Below are 18,574 nucleotides of genomic sequence, written 5' to 3' on the forward strand. Positions count from 1 at the left end.
GGTAGCAGTCTCTTCTCAATGGAGCATTTAGATGATGCTGTCGTTCTAATTCTCTCTGCCTCACGACATTGAAGCCAAGAATTCCAATGGCACTGACAGTGTGTGTGTGCAGTCCTACGGGGTTGGCTGCCCGCAGCTCAATTTGTGGCCGGACGAGTGCCATGATGAGCTCTTCATAGAAATCTCGTCTGGTGTGTCACCGGGCCCAGTCCGGGTTCAGTTGGCAGTACAATGCCGCGATATTTATCATATTGTAGAAGACAGTCAGTGGCCATCTCTTTGTTGTTCTCAGCACCGAATACAAACTCACCATTTGATCTACGGTGTCTACCCCACCCTTGGTTTTATTGTAGAAATTGATGATTTCAGGTTTCTGATTGATTCCATCAACACTCTTGTCATGATGCATTGAGGAGAGAAGAAAGACGCTCCTCTTCAGCTTGGGGATATAAGACACAAGAGTCAAGTCACCATTGAAAAGAAACACCGATGACTTGGCATCCCTTTTCTTGACGCGATTGGGGCAGATTTCCGGAGGTACTTCCCACCGGTTGGGCTTGATCGTTCCAACCAGAGTTAAGCCTTTCTGTAACAGTTCGATGGCTAGTCTCGATCTTGTGAAGTAATTATCACACGTGACATTTCTACCCGTGTTGTACAAGGGCTCCATCAGTTTCTTCACTACTTCGGCGCCACGGTTGTCGGTCGTTTGATCCCTTTGTTTCCCAAGGTACGGGAATATATTTAGTGTGTAGTGGGTGTCGACGTCCACACACAGCCAAAACTTTATGCCGTATTTCGCTGGTTTGCTTGGCATGTATTGCAAAAATGGACATCGTCCACGAAATGGCACAAGTTGTTTATCAACAGGGACGTTTTCGCCAGCGCTGTAGTATCGACGGCAAGAAGCGGCAAACTGGTCGAAAATGTCACGGATTGGTGCAAACTTGTCGTTTTGTCGATTTCTGGTCGTCTTGTCGTCGAATCTGAGCATGACGAGTATGTCTTGGAATCTCGTGCCGGACATTGTAGCAAGGCAGATGTTTCGGGCACAGGGACCTTTCCTCCAGATGGAACGTACATTTTCACGTCCGGACTTGGTCAGTCCGAGGAAGAGCAGTAAGCCGATGGCTGAAGAGACTTCCATAGCGACTAGGTCTTTCCAGGCAATCCCGCGCTGACGCAGGCCTTCTTCGTTGGTATGAAGCAGGATTGCATTCGTCATGGCAGTGGTAATGAACAGTTGGAAGAGCTGCAGGATCGAAGATGCTCCTCCAAGGTTCCTTGGTCCCGCTCTCTCCGTCACGACGTTCGCCTTTCGTCGGCAACCGCCAGGGGTAGGATCTCGATCTGTTCCCCAAATCTGTTCCCCGTTGTCCAGCGGCTCCTCCTTGGTCTCGTGCAGTGCCTCGCGCCCCTCGCCCTCTTGCTCTATGCCCTCTTCCTGCAGCACGCGCACGCCGTCCTCGGACATGTGGTGCCCATTGTGCACGCTGACGTCCAGCCCTGAGTGGCGCTGGCCCTCCTGCGAGCTGGTCATCACTGCTGCTACTCGAATCATCACTTCTGCTACTCCAATCATCATCGCTGGTACCGGTATCCGACGGGAAACCATCTCCACTTTGTTCGGATGCCATCGAGACATCCGAACCGGAATCATCCTCATTTTCTTGCAATAATGTTGCAGCGAGAGCGCGTGAGGACTTACACTTATCGAAGCCATGTTGGATAAGAAACACATACATGTACTAAGTTTAGCACAGCAAGCAACTGACCTTAGTGTCATTTGCATTTACTTGCTTCACCATAATTTATGAACCCCCCCATCCATCCGTGGCCTGCTACACTTTCCAAAGGGGAGAGAGAGACTATTTTACAGGGGAGTAGAGATTGCGTGCACAAACATGAGGATGGATATTTACCCCCCCCCCCATTTCAGTCACTGCCAGGACGATCCCATGAAGTCAATGGATCTCGATGAGGAGATGCAATCAAATCACGTGATTTCAGAGGCATTTTGGTCACAAGGTCCCTCTTTGGAGGTTTTTTGAAGTGGTAGAGAAGTTTTCCCCTTTTTGTAACTCTGTGGAAATTTAGAGCCAAATTTTTCTTATATTTCATCATAATTTTCATTTCCCTTAAAACTATGTGTTCTCCTTTGTTTTATGTTGAGTGAGGAAACATTTCACCTGCAAGTGGTAACAATTAAATGGAATCAGCTGTTACCTTGAATGAATGGGTACTTTATGTTGAATTGTCAAGTTTATCTGAAAAAAAAATCTGTTCTGGGGTAGGACTTCAGGACTTAATATTTTTTACTGCAAGACACACAGTCAATTCAAGTACAATTTCGCTTGGTCTGAGTTCAGTTTCCTAGATGCCTGCGGGTTAAGCTTGAAGATTGAAGTCTCTTGATTTGTAGCAGTTTATTTGTGCCAAAGTTACTGTCAACTTTTTAAAGTAAAAGTCTATTTTCAGTCAAAACAGCAGAGCAAGTGATGATGCAAGGACATGCACAATAAAACTGATTTGATATTCAAGGCAATTCAAATTATTTCTGTTCATGATTCTGCTGTTAATTTATGGTACAATGTCTTTTAAAAATTGCAACACTGATGACAAATGAAAGTGCTATACAAAACCAACTTTATTAACATGCTGGCAACAAGTTGAACCAAAAAATAAGAGTTTAAATAAATCACATATAATTTCTTATTAATCTAAGTATCTTATTTTACAGAATGAATGAACGTCCAAATTGCATTAGGGTAAGAGTTCCAACAATCAGAGTTTGAACTGAAACTACAACTGTAAGACTTGAAGGTTTTCATGGTGAAAGAACTATACGAGTGAAACGATTGCGATTACACCATGGATCAATCTCTTTCTTGAGTATGTGTGGTTCTGAGAAGAACCGGGGAATGACTCGACGTTTCGACCAGTGTACTCTGTCTGTCTTCAGGAGACGGACAGTCTCCTGAAGACGGACAGAGTACACTGTTCGAAACAGTGTAGTGTATCTGGATTAAGCTTAGGACACCATTCTTGGTAGTAGGGAAAACAGGTATATTTACAGTAGGAATAAATTTTAGCTGTCTTTTCATCAAAATGAACACAAAACACTAATATTTGGTACACAAACTGCTGCATTTTAAAAAGGCTCCATTTGAGTTAAAAGCTTTACAATGCCCCCCCCCCAAAATCTCTTCATGATAAAATGGTTTCAAGTCCAATTTTAGCCCAGTTGTAAGTGTTGCATTATAAAACTTGAGATTTCCAAAGCAGGTATGAGCAAGTTAGTGGTAAGAAGCCTGTCGCCAAGTCATGGTGGAACCTCAACTCTTCGCTTCAACTTCTTATGATGCAGCCAATGTGGAACCATTCCAACATTTTACCCAAACTGGGCATTCTTGCCTATGGCTGTGGCTACTGACAGCTGGGGACCTGTGACAAACAGCCAGAGCCATAGACAAAACGTCTGACACAGTGTCTTGGTTATTGCTGCCATCATGACTGACTACCGATGGGTGGAAGTACAGGACTTGAGGACAGGCTAGCAACGGGGTATAAGGCGGGCTGGGAGGTGTGGTCCATCTGGCTGACCCGGATCTCACGGAAGGTAACATTGGTGGCAGAAGGCAATTTGGCATTGGACGGAACTTCTGGGCTACGTTTCCCTGTGGCAGTGGACAGAAAAATGTAAAGTACATAAGAGGATGTAGGATGAAGGAGGGAATGATAGAGCCAATTTTCTGTGAGGATAGGCAAGAAAAAATACAGGAAACCACGGAAAAACTCTTCATTTTCAGTGAAAAGATCAACTATGCAACTAATCAAAATATATTTTTGTTTCATTTACTATGGTGTAAGAAGTTGGGCTCTAGTTCTTAATTTCTTTTCTGATAATAGACGTCTTGGATGAAACTGGCATGGATATACATGTACACAACCTTGTTAGCATTTTGCAAAGGTAAATCAACTTAACCAAAGGCAAGGTGCAAACTTATTCTTTCAGTACATGAAAAGGTCCCATATCATGAGCTTTACAATAATTTTTTCCATATATTCCATTTACATTAGAGTACACAAAGCTATTCTTTTCGTATCCTGTGCAGTGCAATATCTTGATGCCATTTGGCCTAAATGAGGAAGTTGACAGCTCGTAATGATTTTAATTGAGCCAGTTTTACTTTTAAAGATTTCAGAGTAGTCATCCAAAAGCAGCTCGAGTAACTTTTGTCACTTTTTCTGAGTTGGGTTACATGTGGTACATTTTTTGATTTGTCTACTGAAACAACAGGGTCTCAGAACCATACAACTCATTTTAAAAAAAAAGGGAAACATATCTGCATGGCATTCAGGCAAATCCTCCATACTACATTCCTGTCCACCTGCAAACCTACTGTTCGCAATCTAGGTCACACACTTTGATTTTCTCCAAAAACACACACACACACCCCTTCATTGTGGGCAGGATTTGCAGGCACTGGCTGCTTTTGCAGGTTGTCAAGTCAGCCAAGCTTCAATCTGGAAGCTAATTTCATTGTGCCACAGAGTGCGCATGTCTGATAGGCATGTGAAATACGCGTATACATCTGCTTTGGAAGCAAGATTACCAGCCAAACTGTTTGCACTGCGTATTGCCTGTGACTGGTTCTCAGCTGATGTCATGCTATGCACCTAGCTCTGCTAGGTAGTATTTTATGCATGGCAGCTCAATGACACTAGGCCCTGGATACTGCCAGAGATAGGTCTATCACCGAAGCGGTCAAACAAACGTACTTGTGGATGTGTTCTGTTTGCGGCTGACAGCTTGCGACTGGTCCTTCCATCCCACATCCTCCCCAGTGTAGGTATTGGCCGGTGGGGGCCGGCGGACACACTTCTGACCGATGGTGGGCTTGATGTCAAAATGTTCAGGATCTTCCAGTCGCTCCTCCTGCCGGTGCTGGATGTGTTTATGGATGATCTCCTGGGCCTGATCAAGTAACGAGAGAAACAAATCGATGATCGAGTGACTTGCAAGAAGTGTGGTGAAATTCAAATTGGGCAGAACCGTTGAAAGTTCAGGGTACCATAAATGCCAGCAATTCAAATGTGTTTGATAATGTGATATAATGCTAAACTCTTTACAACTGAGATCAGAAGATAAAGGGGTTATTTTTCACTGCTCCAGTAACTCGGAGAATGTGCCACATACATGTACCAATTATCCAACCAATTCTGTTTTCAGACTGCGAAACAAATGCTTTGGCCAAATGTAAAGATTTCTTAGCTTGAGCACAAGGATGTGAGATCTCAGTTTTATTTACGTTGGTATAACCTACACTACAGCCAATTGTCTTGTCCCTACTGATAATTCTATTTAAGACATCCAGCTGATAGGAACTCAATTGAACAAAATCAGGCAGATTTTTCTTGCTCCATTGCAGACAACAGAAATCCCTAAACTTTACAGAAGGCAAGGGTGAAGCCTTTAGCATTTAACAAGCAGAGTCAGAGGCCTCAATTCAAATGTTAGATACATTTTTGTCCATTACTTCAACTGCAAATCAAACCGATTAATAATTCCAAGCACTCAGACAAGCTAGGCATATTTTACCAAGTTGAACCACTGGAAGTAGCTTATTGCAAGCAGTTTCGCTTATCTACAGAAACAGAAATTTGGTGCCTTGAATTTCTATCCACACATTTCACATGGGTGCAAAAGTTGCAGGTGAAAAGATATTTCACTTGCCCGTCTTTTTTGGAAGGAATGCATGTTCACACTTTGGCAAGCTTTGAGTCTGATATTTTTTTACTCCAAGTAAACGAGTCCAAACTCTCCCACACTCACCTTTTGTTGACAGGTGATGATATTGGGTGCAGTCTGGAACTCTGTGATTTTCAGGTTGGTCTTGACCGCAGTAGAAGCTGTCGATCGTGCGTGCATTGGTAGCTGAAGCTGGTAGGCGTGGTCCGTGAAGTCAATATCGTGACCCAAGGCAAGTCTTTTCACCCTGAAAATCATCCCCAAAATTTCTATTTTTTTGCAGATTTATATAGGGTAATCTTGAGTATTCAGAAAACAGGCTGTGGTCAGACTACAATTAATAAGCAGTAGGGGGAACCTGCCAAAGTAACATTTAACTCAAGCCAATCATTTTGAAAACTTTCAATTACCTACTAAGATTCATGCTGGCCCAATAAAATTAGCCAACATAAAAGTGTGGACACAAAAAAGCCTGGTTTCCATATGGTTGTTTGTAACACAGATGGTCCGCAAGACGTCAAGATGAAGACATTCGTGGAAGAGACACTGCACAACGTCATTCCACCACTTTTTGCAAAAAATGCATTTTTTAGGTGGCAATGTTGCTTCTTGAAGCCAAACTGATACTCCAATTTGATGTAATTTGTTAATGGTCAGCTATTTGGTGACAAATGGGGCTGCATATGCTAGCAATAAGGAGAAAATGGGCAAAATGAGTGGTACCAAGCAAGACAAATATCGGTGTACGCCCGTCATGCCAGCGTGTGTGTTTTTATAGGCCTACTCAGCAACTCAACGCAGAGAGTTGGCAAAGTTGAACCGGGCTCAACAACGGTGACACCATATGTCTGCATTGCAGTTGCGTCTTGATTGTGTTGCTCTGCTCTTCATTTCTTACGTTGATATGGAAACCAGGTTTTACAGTTCCCATGGGAACCTTTTTTCAACTGCACAAATTGTTCCTGCATTTGGCACATCTAGTTGCTTAATGTTGGCTCCAAAAGTTGCATTGCCAAAGCTAGATTCTTGTAGAAGACATGTGATGTTAATAAGAAATTGTGAGACTGATCTGATAAAGATACATGTTAAAATAAAACAATGAAACAAAGAAAGATGTTGCAATAAGTATAGTCCTACAACTCTTATGGCTCATTTTGCAGGATTTAGTAACAGGGGTTTGTGTACAAACTCTACAGAATTTCAATCAAGAGAAATCCATGCTAACAAGGACTTACTTCCTGTTGGTGAGCTTGGTGTAGAGGAACTGCACTAACAGCTCCGCTGCATCTGTTTTACAGTGGAGGGTCCCATCAATCAACTCTTCAGGAATCTCAATATTTCGCCTCTTGAAAAACTATTGACAAAAAAGGAGAACAAATCCTTAAATCTTAAAACACAACCATTAACTATGAACAGAAACTGTTGGGAATGGTGTCACTCTTTAACATGGTGTGTATCACATGTCTACACAAACCACAAGCACCATGTACTCATTAGCCCATCACAACCATTAGATTGTACACAAGAAGTAGTGTCCACTGAGAGAATCCTGAACATCAGAAATAAGCCATCCCTATATTCCAATGATAATGTTGTTGATACAAATCAATTTCTACAAATTTTTCTCATACAATTTCTTGTTAACTGCCAATTCACAATACTATGTCACAATGTACACTTTGAGATACAGGCTTGCGGGTACACCATGGACACAATCTCCTTTGGAAGAGGTGTGGTTTTTAGAAGAACCGGTGAGTGTCAAGTCGACGTTTCGGCCAGGATGCTCTGGCCGTCCTCAGGAGAGTGTACCAGACTCAAGTGGAAAGCTAAGTTATAAAGGTAATCCGGAAGCGACAGAGCATGAAACAGGATTCGCAGGCTGTGTAACTGCTGTGCGTGCACTGGGGCATGAGGTGTTGGATCCTGTGGTGGTGCGGGGATACAGAATTGGCAGGAAACCTTGGGTTTGGGTATAAGGGACCTTATGCCAAGGGGAAGGAGGGGGCTGTGGCTTCGGTTAGAGAAGGCCCTAATGCTTAGGGTGGGTGATATGGGTGTCAGGTATAGGGGACCCTAATGCCTGGGGGTGGGAGTTATCTCAATTGCATGCTGGTAGTGCGTGCTAGATGTTGCTGAGCTTGAAACTGATGTCTTGGGGGACAGTGTTGTGCCGGAAAATCTTGATGGCTTCTCAGATTCTTCTTTGGAGTCAGTTACTCATCTTACTCACCTTCACACACCTTCGTGAGTTAACACTCACCGGTTCTTCTAAGAACCACACATATTCCAAAAGATATTGATTCCATGGTGTACCCACAATCCTACATCTCATGTAACTTTGAGCTATATATGCAATCACACGTATGAACCCAAACCACAGTTCACAACCATGCGCAATGCATGACATCCAGATGCTCAACCAACCATATAAACTTCACGTGTGAAATTAGGCTCTAATAACATTCAGGCTTTATTTTCCTTTAAAAAAAAACCTCCCTGCTTCCGACCCGTGATTCGAACCCACACCCCATGCATCACAAACCATTATGCTGTAACCACTTGACTACCGCAATTCACACAAATTGATGGTGTTTTTACTGTTGATATAACGATGAACGGCTGCAACGCAAGTCTAATAATACACATTGGGCAAGCGCAATACAAACACAACCATCGTGGTTTGGCTTCATGCGTATGGTTGCATTAAAAGTGAAAAAAAAAACATTCGGTTTAGAGGTGTCATGAAATGCCTGATTTGAAATTCAGGCTTTTTCGAACATGGATTTTATAACAAATTTTTATTTTTTAGTCTCTGATAGCATAATGTAAAATTTGCTTTCATTGGTTTGAGACTTTCATTGATCACATGCACTTCCAACAGTAAAATATGAGATGAGGATCGGGGGTGTTGTGTTTGTTAATATGCATTCCATTACCGTTTTGAGTTGTGACCAATTTCCTAGTTTACCGGGCAGGCCACTGCAGTTGTCATAATTATGCATCTGGATATCTTGAGGGAAGTACCAAGAGAAGATCTCAGCCACGATGTAACCATTAGATAAATCTCTGAAAGGAGACAAACATGGAAGGGAAATAGTTATCAGAAAATACCAATCGCGGTCTCTGAAGACATGGAAGAGGCAACTGTGTACGTGGACTAAAATTTACAGAGGCCCATGACCCCAATCGTTTAACGTTAGCCTACTCACCTTCGCACATTTCTGATTGGGAAAGTAAGATCCAGACTCTGCAACCATTTGAACACCTCTCGCGGTAGTGCCGTCATTTTCTGCTACTCATTCAGAAGCCTCAGTGTAAACAGTCGACGAATTTTACACTTTCTGACTCGATTTGTGCTTTAAAATTTGTCTTCAGACTAAACGCGCCAAGCCTCACCCTTTGCATGCATGATGCCTGAGCTGTACGATTGAGCGCAGCTATGTTTACGCACGTTTCCTGGTAACAGTGATTTCCGATGACTGTTGTATGTGTGTAATTTTAAATAACAGCGAGCAGTCGTACGTCGTAAAATTGCCCCAAATCGCTGCTAAAACGCAGCGCCCTCATCTTTGAGGAGGAAAAACCTTTGAAATTTTTGAATGTTTAGACAGGTTTCAATGAAATTAACCAAGAGGGGATATCGAAATAATTTTCATACATTTAAGGCAGGAAAGTTGAACAAAAATGCTCTCAGTTGAAAGTTATCATTATGGCAAACTGAATTTGTCAAAAGGTTACAGGCATTTTCTTTAAATCCAAGTGAAGTATTTGAAGCCTGTTAGTACTAACTTGCCTCTCCAATGCATTCCATGCAACTTAAAGCGAAATAAAAAAGCTTTGTATTGCAATCAATAAAAGGGGGCTTTACATCATTTGAAATTAAAGTTTAATTTCAAAAACGCAGGGATGGATCCAGAACAAATTGCGGTAAAGACCAAACACGTTTTCACAGGGCAAAAAATTTTGGAAACTTTTCACCTATTCTTTTATGGCCTCTCTGAGGGATGAGGCTACTTTTATTTTAGTTTTCTACATGCTTTTTGAAGGAAGGGAAACAGAATTTAAACAAATATATAAACCCAAAAATTCCCTGATTATTTTTCAAACAAAAACATTTAGGGGGGACCAATGGTCCCAGTAACTGCCCTCCTACCCTCGCCCATGGATCCATCCCAGCAAAAATGGACTGACACGGGTGATATAAATAAACATGTTGACAAGAATCCAGATAATAAAGGAAAAGTCCACAGGGTATAGACGTTGCTTATCTGTTTCAATTTTATTTCTCCCAATAAAAAAAAGATAACTTTGGTAGAAGAAGTTTCTGCAAATACAAATGAAATACTGAACAAATATGATATTGAACCGTCGCTGGGTGTCCACAAATTGAAGTTTGTCCCTTTGGTGGAATGCAGAAAATGAAGTACAAAAATTTGTGCTCCCAATGAAACAAAAATGATTTGTATGCGGATAACACTGAATGATTACTAACGTGTATGACATAACTGTGTTTTACAATGCATGTGAATGCTAAACAGCTATTGATATTTAAAAATTGCTTTGAATTTATGCCAAAAGAGAAACAACCAACGCAGTGTGATACAGAACATTAAACTGTAGTTTTGAATGATATGGCATAGGATATCAACCAAAACGATTTTCAAAGTCTGGGGCCAGTTGTGAAAGCATCAAACATCATTCACTAATAGAAGGATCCATGAAGAAAAAAGAATTATAGGATTTGCAAATAGTGGGTGTCATATCCCCCCTCATCTAAAGGGGACACTTCCCCTGCCCCCCCCAGCTGCAAGTGATCAATAACTATTATAGAACCCATCTATTCAATCAACTTGTCTTAAAGAAAGTACCATTATATGTGGGTTATTTCAGTCTTACACACGAACAAAGACTGTTACAAAATATACAGACAATTACATCAGACACGATACAAAACACAGGGAGCACATTACTAGGAAAAAGAAGGGAGACTCTAAACTAAACTGAAGATTTTTAAAGGGGAGCTGCTACTATGTAAAAAAGGGTGTTTTTAATTAATAACTAATTTCTGGCTTTGCCACATACACAAACATAAACATCGTAAATGAAGCAAGATTTGTGGAGTGCAACACCAAAATGTACGGTCTTCTGTACATTGTGTCTGCAAATGCAGTCAGAACAGCCTTCCTCTATGGTATAACAGAGAAGAGTTGAACGTTATGAATTTCTGAAAAAAAGCAAAATCTCCTTTTACATTTATAATACTACATGCTTCTTTTTGAAGGAAAAAAGCAATCAGGCCAGCTTATAAGGAGTCAGATATTGCTCTTGACCCATCAAGACTTCTTAATATCTTTAATGTATTATATATTTTAAACATTAGTGGAAAGCTCAATTTCAAGAAGTCCTCCTAGTTGCATAGAATACTGGATCACTTAATGACACACTTATAATTCCTGAATTTTGTTGCAGAACAAAATGTATGCAAAACAACATCCCAATCCGTGATCACACCCTTCAACCTTAAACCTTTTCATTTATGTATGTTTACTGTTTTTTATTAAAATTGATTTAATTGCATTTATAAAAATTGGTACATTATATCCTTTTTAACATCTTTTATATTTTTGACCATAGCTAGCCTTTTGTCAAGGCCTTCGCGGCTCTGTGTGTGTAACTGCAAAGCGACTGGACAGGAAACCACATACACCAGCGGTTGCACCTCTCGCCTGGTCTCCTATCCTCCTTGTCTCCTGGTCTCCTTGCGAGTTCAAGTCTGCCAAAAGCCCTCTTAATAAACCTTAAAGGTCCTCTTTTTGACCGGTTCAGCTTTAATCATCACAACTCCACCAGGGTTGACTTTGACATTCAGTGGGTCATACTTGATGAAGATTCCTAGGTTTCTATGGTTGATGACATCACGGACGTAGAATGGGGTATTGGGGTATCCCAGATCTGTCATGGTCGTCGTGAAATTGTGCGGCATATCAGTAGCCCGACTGAAAATGACCGCGGCAAAGCAACCTTTGTCCAGCACTTTGGTCCACACCTCAAAGTGGGATTCCTATTTTCAGAAAGAAAAAAAAATCATTTCATGTAACTGCACTGCAAGAGACAGAACTAGAAGAGTGAGCAAAGTAGCCACATCTTCAAACTAAAATCCTTGATTTATTAACTGCAGTACAATGTTTATACAGTGATAATAGACCTTATTCACAAGGAAGCCATTTTAATTATGTTCCTTCAATCTATCTTATTCAATGTATCGAAGTCAGACTATTTTGGGTTCCACTGCCCACTTTCACTTTTTTAATATGTTGCTTAAAACATTTAGATAAATAAGTCAAAACTTTTAAATTATTCATCACCGCCAATAAAGTTAATCTGTCATGAACTTTTATTCCATTACTTTCACGTTTATTTTAAGCTTCCCATAACAAAATAGTTAACCTTGCTTTGACTTCAATATGGCCAGCTAGTGAATAAGGTCAATTCTGCTGACACACTGGTCGGCAAAAAAGTTGTTTGCGGGAAGCAAGAATCGTGATATTAGAATATTCATAATGTTTTGACACCATACTTTACACCCAAACTTCATTTGTCATTGATGACATCTATTCTTTGGTCACATTTAATAGTGCATCTGGATACGACAAAGACAGAAGACCCTATTGAAGATGTCCGATTACTTTGGCAAAATATATGAAAGTAAATTTAATCAAACACACAAAGAAAGAAAGAATAATAGTTGATTTTCTGTAGCTATATAAATATCAAATCAGTATAGCCATTAAACCGAGACTTAATGACAAACACCACTTTAGAACTGGTTTGTAGCCCAATACACTGCATGTATAACCTCAAGGGGAACATAACTTTGTAAACTCTTGCCCCTAGCTAGCGACCGGGGGCTCCTAGCTAAGTCCATGGGGTCACACAAGCTGGCCACCTCCTTCATTATGCAGCAACTTTCCACTGTATGCCTGTATATATTGTTCCCAGTGCACTTGACCGTGCCCTGCTTCAGCTTGTCTCTGGGCAAGCACTGGGCATAATGGAAAGTTTGTGTGGCCTCAAAGTGAAACTTTCATTCACTCTATAAATTAATCTAGCACGACAATTTACTTAACCATACCTAATTGATGTACAAGAAATTAGTCAATTGTTTGTAATGAGAATCATGAATTTTCCCTGTATGTTCTCAAACTTTCAGGAACTCTGCAGTTAAAACCCTCATTACCCTGGCAGTGCAAAGTATAGTTCATGACTTAAAGTACATGTACATGTACTTTGCATGAACAAATAGCGTATTTGCGAGACAAAATATCATGTCACATCTATGCAAAGCTATTAAAAATATTACATTCAACATAACAATCACAAAACAAAATCAATCATGTCAGTCAGTAATAATATTTCATCAATTAACTCCGTTCAATTATCAGTCAATTTATAGCTTGGGAAGAGAATAATAAAATTGGACTAATTCAGCCAACTTATCAACAGAAATAAAGCTTCTGGAAACTACATCTAAAAGAAAGAAATCAGCTCAGACCTGGATAGGACAATAACTGAGGACGACCATTATTAAAGATGTCCAATTACTTTGGCAAAATACATGTACATTGTATATGAAACTTAATTAGGCACACTCACAGGTGCTCCCTGCTATCTTTGGCCTCTTCCACTTTTTATTGGGGGAGATTGTTTTCTGTAGCAATTTCCCTCCAGAGGGACTATGCCAGGAAGGGGCTCTACATATAGTATTCTATGAACCAGTTAACAAAACCCACTAAGCAACAACCCTTAACTACTTTTTCCATTCAGCAGTGTCACATTAAACTATTTTAGAGAAAGACCTTGGGTGAAGGTCTACGTATACATGTACATGTATACATGGCCTTGAACTGTGGAATGTGTGGCTACTGTAGGATTTGAGATTCTATTGCCATTGAAGATTTTTGACCAGCTGGGGGGCCACATGTTTTGTTCTTGAGCAAGCTATTTTGCCCCAATTAATCAACCATCCTGCAACCAGAAGTGTAAATGGGTGCGTACATTAGCTGGTGAGTAATCTGCAATGGACACCATTCTATTCAGGAGAAATGGAGATACAGTCAACGGTCATTTCACACTGAGGAAAATGCAGATGAACACCAGCCTGATGAACCATTTTGGCAAAAGGTTTTGATGCACTTTTTACACTTACGCTGTGTATCATGATGCCCATCTTGCCCAGTCTGTCCTGGTTGATGGCGATGACCTCACGGTTCTGAAGAATGGCCTTCATCTTCGGATCCATCTTCCGAAGGTCGCTGGACATGAGCAGCGCAGATGACATGATGGACCACAGTGCCATCTGAGACTGAGCCTGCTCATAGCTCAGAGCAAAGTCTCCGACTATAATCTGTTACAAGAAAACTGAACAATGCCTTATTTTGAAACTGTAATAAAATTACTCAAATCTCAAAAATAAAGAAAATCTGATCCATATTTCACATTTCCATGCTTCATCTTTTCTCTGACAACAGCCTGCTCGTATAAACTAACTGTAAAGAACTCCTCACAGGAAATATTGAAAACAGCCTGTAATATTAAATCCCTGCAAATTCACACATTATCAGGTTGGAAGTGGTTCATATGAGGGAGGCTGGGGGAGCGAGGGTCTGGTATTTCTTCTTAAAGGGAAAGGGGGTTGAGGCGGGTGACAGGGGAAGGCAAGCAGGCTCAAATGAGATTCCAGTTGCACCCTGCAAAAGTCTGTTTTATTGCTGCAAATCTGCAAAGATCACCCACCCACCTTCAACATTTGCACTTGAACTACAAAAACAAGAATGTGTCACATCAATTCCTGTGAAAATGGGAGGTACGGCCACACAGTTGACGTGTATATCCCAATTTAATGTTACAGCAGACACTCCTACCATCCACTACACTTAAATAAGGCAACAAAACATTGGCCGCGCATGACCATCATCACATTAACACACACAGCAAGCTTGACCTCTAGGACAGTCCAGGGAAGCAGAGATCAGACAAAAATCAGCCTGCGATTCTTGGAAGACTTCTGTTTGTTTCTTCAATACTCACAAAGTCCATATCAATGAAATTCCCCGGCCCGTTGACCTTGGCCATAATTTCCTGAAAGAAGGTGTACCAGTTCAGTATGGTGAGAACTTGCTCCCATGAGTCCTGCACATCAAGATACTGCCGCATGCTGTTGCAGTAAACTGCAATCTCAGTGTAATTTGGCTGGGTGGAATTAATAATAACAAAAAAACAGATTATTGGTTCCCTCAGGACCAAGAGTAGGCCCTCAATGTTATGAACTATAAGTATTTTTAAAAACAATTTTCAGGGTACAAGTCGTCTATCAAATTTCATCTTTGATATCATTTCTTGAAAGCATACTGAAAAACTGAGCACCATGTTAGAAGTATTCAATCAAAAGTTGTCAGACGATTTTTGCTTTAGGTAACAAACTTTAACGAATATACATGTGCATGATGTGGGTGGAGCTAAGATTGAAACCCAACTTGGAGCCAAAGTTTTGTGCTGGCAAATCCAGGCTCAGTTTCAAAATGAAAATGAACTCTTCACTTCAACTTTCAAAAAATCAAGCACTCTGGACCCTACTGACTCACATTGTGTTCCCTCATGTCGAAGCCCCACTCACATGAAAAGACAATCGGGCGACCAGTCTTGTTGAGAGCATGGGACATATTAACAAAACCTGTAGAGGATCACCAATAGAGAAAATGTCCATAGCATAGCAACAGCCGCAACAGCAAAGTTGTGACTTCTTCGGCCACTGTAAAAAGAAAAATAAACTTGCCAGCCAGCAACATTGAGTTTTGTAACAAAATTCAATTAAAAGAACCAGTGAAACCTGTTTCTGCCACCAACATCCAGCATTTGTCTATTACCTTCTCCAAACAAGACAGGGCCCAAATTGTGGCAACCGTCCATCTTGACATAGTCGACGCCCCATTCAACGTAAGTTTGAACATCTGTTTCAATGTGACCCCAAATCCCAGGGTAGCCGTCACATGTCTGGGTGCCCATGTCCTGATACAAGCCAAACTTCAGCCCCTTGGAGTGGACCTATGAGAATTGTCAAAGGAAAATTGCTGACAAATTTTTTTAAACCTGTCTGTATGGCGGACAGTAGCAATGTGACAATGTTTTACAGCAGTACCATGTGAAAACTCTTTGGTGAGTAAAGTCCTGACGAGACACAATTCTCAAGGAATCTGAAGAGAATCGGTGGACTCTTAGTTCCAGACAGTACGCTCGGTCCATCGAGCCCACTATCCTAAACATTTGAGGGTGACAGTTCGATTCAGAACCTTAATCCCTCACAAATTTAACATGGTGGTATTGCGAATCTTTGTCACAATGAATATGAATCAGATTCTTAAATTTGAAATGGTGACCAATCAATCTATTATACTGATCTTTGTTTGGCAGTACTTACAACACACCCTACTCAGACTAACCCCCAGCCCTAGTAGTATCTCCTCTCAAAATCTTTTACCTCTCACCTCACAAGTGCCAACTGACTACATGTATGTGTATGTCTGAGCATATCTTTCGATACCTTCCTTATTAATACTCAAAGTGCTGCATCAAACCTTCCAAGTTTCGGCAGCACCATCACAGGCAATACCACAAACAGTAGCAGGGGTGAAGCCAATGTTCAGTTAAGTTATTGGACATAATGATAAGCTGAACAGTTCTATGCTGAGCTTATATGATACACTTCTCTCTGTGCCGCACATCACTATAGACAGCCCTGACTCATTTCATGGAAACGTTAACACAGAAAAATGCTAACAGCAGAACACATTTTGCCCAGCATAAGCCAGTCACAAACCAACATGCTGGGTGGACTATATCATTGTAACTGGTTTTAAGCCTGCTTTTGTCGTGCCAAATCATTTCCTAGCAATGTGTCCACCTTACCAGCTACATAAAACCAGGTTGGCAGCTAGTTCTTACATAATCAGCCAAGTTCTTGATCCCACTTGGGAACCTCTTGGGGTCTGGCTGTAGGCGGCCCTGAGCATCTCTCTCCTTTGACATCCAGCAGTCGTCCATGTTGATGAACTCATAGCCTAACTCTTTGTAGCCTTGACTCGCTACTATATCGGCCATCTGCATGAAAAGTTCTTCCCTGAATGAAACAAAGGTTAAAACAAATTAGTAAGTACTGTTTACGTGTACAATACCAAGACATGTGACAAAGAGGGATCTTTTCTTTCTATATCAAAACGAGGCCGCTCTCCTCAAATTAACAAAACTTTCCCTATTTTTTTCCCTCTCTAGCGTAAACGTTGCCAACGTATCATCAATCACACCAAAATCTATTAGCTGTTCTTCACTTCACCATGTCAACCTATTCATCACTTCACTATGCAGCTCTGGAAGTCCCCCACTACAAGGATTTTAGAAATGGGAGAGTGTCCAACCTACTACCTAGACATCACTTGACACCCAGTGCATGACAAACCCCATGTGACTGGCATTTTCTGAGTAGATGCTTTAAACTTTTTCCCTGCTAAATCTGACTCTTTGGGACATATAATCACTTTGTGATGCCTGACATTTCACAGCAGGAAAAATATGGAAATTGGAATTCTTCCTTATCACATTCAAAATCTTGTTTCCAATACCTGATGCAATTGTCAGGGTCGTTGTCACAGTCCACATTGCATCGGAATCTCTCCCATGCATTCCAGCCCATAGGAGGGGTGCGAGCCAAACCATTGTCTAAACCATACCCAGCTGGCACAGTCAGTGACAGACTCACAAGCAGGAGAATGGTCCTCATCTTTAGCCAGCTTCAAGGCGAGGTCTGCAAGATGAAGCTTGCATAGTTTCAAATAAAAAGAGAGGCAAGATTCCAAGAACCAATAGGCCTAACTGGATTTTAGATTTTGATGGTTATACTAGTTTTATAAACTACAATATACATGATATAACTTTTAAAAAGAAGGATTTGAGCAAGTCATCAGCGACCTGTCACACCCGTCTTCTGTGGGGTAGAAAATAAGCTAGCGGCACACATCCCTCTCCTTCTAGCTTGGCCGTTTCAGTAATTTTGAGAAGGAATCGGCCTAGGCCTAGTATTGAGTTCTAGTGATAGGCCTACTACGAGAACTCCATAAAGGAATCACACACGGAGTGGTGATTTGGAATTGAAGTTCAGCAGTCATTGAATTGAAGCTCCAGTAGTACTAGGCCGACTGTCTGACTGTTTTCGCTAGACATGTGTTTTCGTTATAAACCAAATAGAATCGGCCAATCATTACTGCCTTTCTACTAATTTTTTTTCTACAGCAAAATATAGGTCAAAACAAAGGGATATGTACTCGGTGTATACGCGAACCGAACCAAGTTGACACATAGTTTTCTTTCGTGTGTATAGATATCAGAAAAAAAATTACCCCGAAATCATTCATCATAGGCGCGCATGTGACTGATCACATGATACGAGAGCGCTGCGTTCACTAGACGCCCTATGAAAACAGAGGGCGCTGTAATATCTTCATGGTAAGATATTTATGCGCCATTTCCACCAAATGGTTGTGTTTTGTATTACGCATTACGCGCATCCTGTTCGGCGTCTACTGCGCGAGCTCACCGGACATGCACTATTTGGCAACAAACAGTTTTTGGCACGAACTTTTAGTGCATTGGATCTTTGGGGTCACTTTACCGGCCTGCAACTGTATGACACTGTTAACACTTAAGTGCTCTTTGTCGTGCAGTTCTTGCATTCAAACATTTAAGAGGATTTGATCAGTGGGATGGCGGGCAGGG

At 41.2% G+C, this 18,574-nt stretch overlaps 2 protein-coding genes across 4 annotated transcripts; both read right to left on the bottom strand.

Annotated features, from left to right (window-relative positions):
- Positions 1-2,629: 2,629 nt before the first annotated feature.
- spata4 (spermatogenesis associated 4) lies at positions 2,630-9,193 on the bottom strand. Its single transcript, XM_022253703.2, has 6 exons — positions 8,962-9,193; positions 8,689-8,818; positions 6,988-7,106; positions 5,837-5,999; positions 4,783-4,978; positions 2,630-3,677 (listed from the first exon to the last, which is right to left on the bottom strand). The coding sequence occupies exons 1-6, from the start codon at positions 9,036-9,038 to the stop codon at positions 3,508-3,510; spliced, it is 855 nt and encodes a 284-aa protein (XP_022109395.1). The 5' UTR covers positions 9,039-9,193; the 3' UTR covers positions 2,630-3,507.
- An 815-nt stretch (positions 9,194-10,008) lies between these two features.
- Positions 10,009-18,257, bottom strand: LOC110989367 (alpha-N-acetylgalactosaminidase-like). Of its 3 annotated transcripts, none has more exons than XM_022253701.2 (8): positions 18,199-18,257; positions 17,425-17,606; positions 16,751-16,925; positions 15,676-15,853; positions 15,394-15,482; positions 14,840-15,001; positions 13,959-14,156; positions 10,009-11,813 (listed from the first exon to the last, which is right to left on the bottom strand). In XM_022253701.2, exons 2-8 carry the CDS (start codon positions 17,580-17,582, stop codon positions 11,541-11,543), a joined length of 1,233 nt encoding a protein of 410 aa, XP_022109393.2. In that variant the 5' UTR covers positions 17,583-17,606; positions 18,199-18,257; the 3' UTR covers positions 10,009-11,540. The 3 variants fall into 3 exon arrangements, with proteins under 3 accessions (XP_022109393.2, XP_022109391.2, XP_022109392.2); XM_022253699.2 differs by having other exon boundaries at positions 18,124-18,203; XM_022253700.2 differs by lacking the exon at positions 18,199-18,257 and adding an exon at positions 17,771-18,105.
- Positions 18,258-18,574: the final 317 nt, after the last annotated feature.

This window comes from Acanthaster planci, linkage group LG02, assembly GCF_054643075.1.
Source record: "Acanthaster planci isolate LZ-2023a linkage group LG02, COTS_SCS, whole genome shotgun sequence".
NCBI classification, from domain to species: domain Eukaryota; kingdom Metazoa; phylum Echinodermata; class Asteroidea; order Valvatida; family Acanthasteridae; genus Acanthaster; species Acanthaster planci.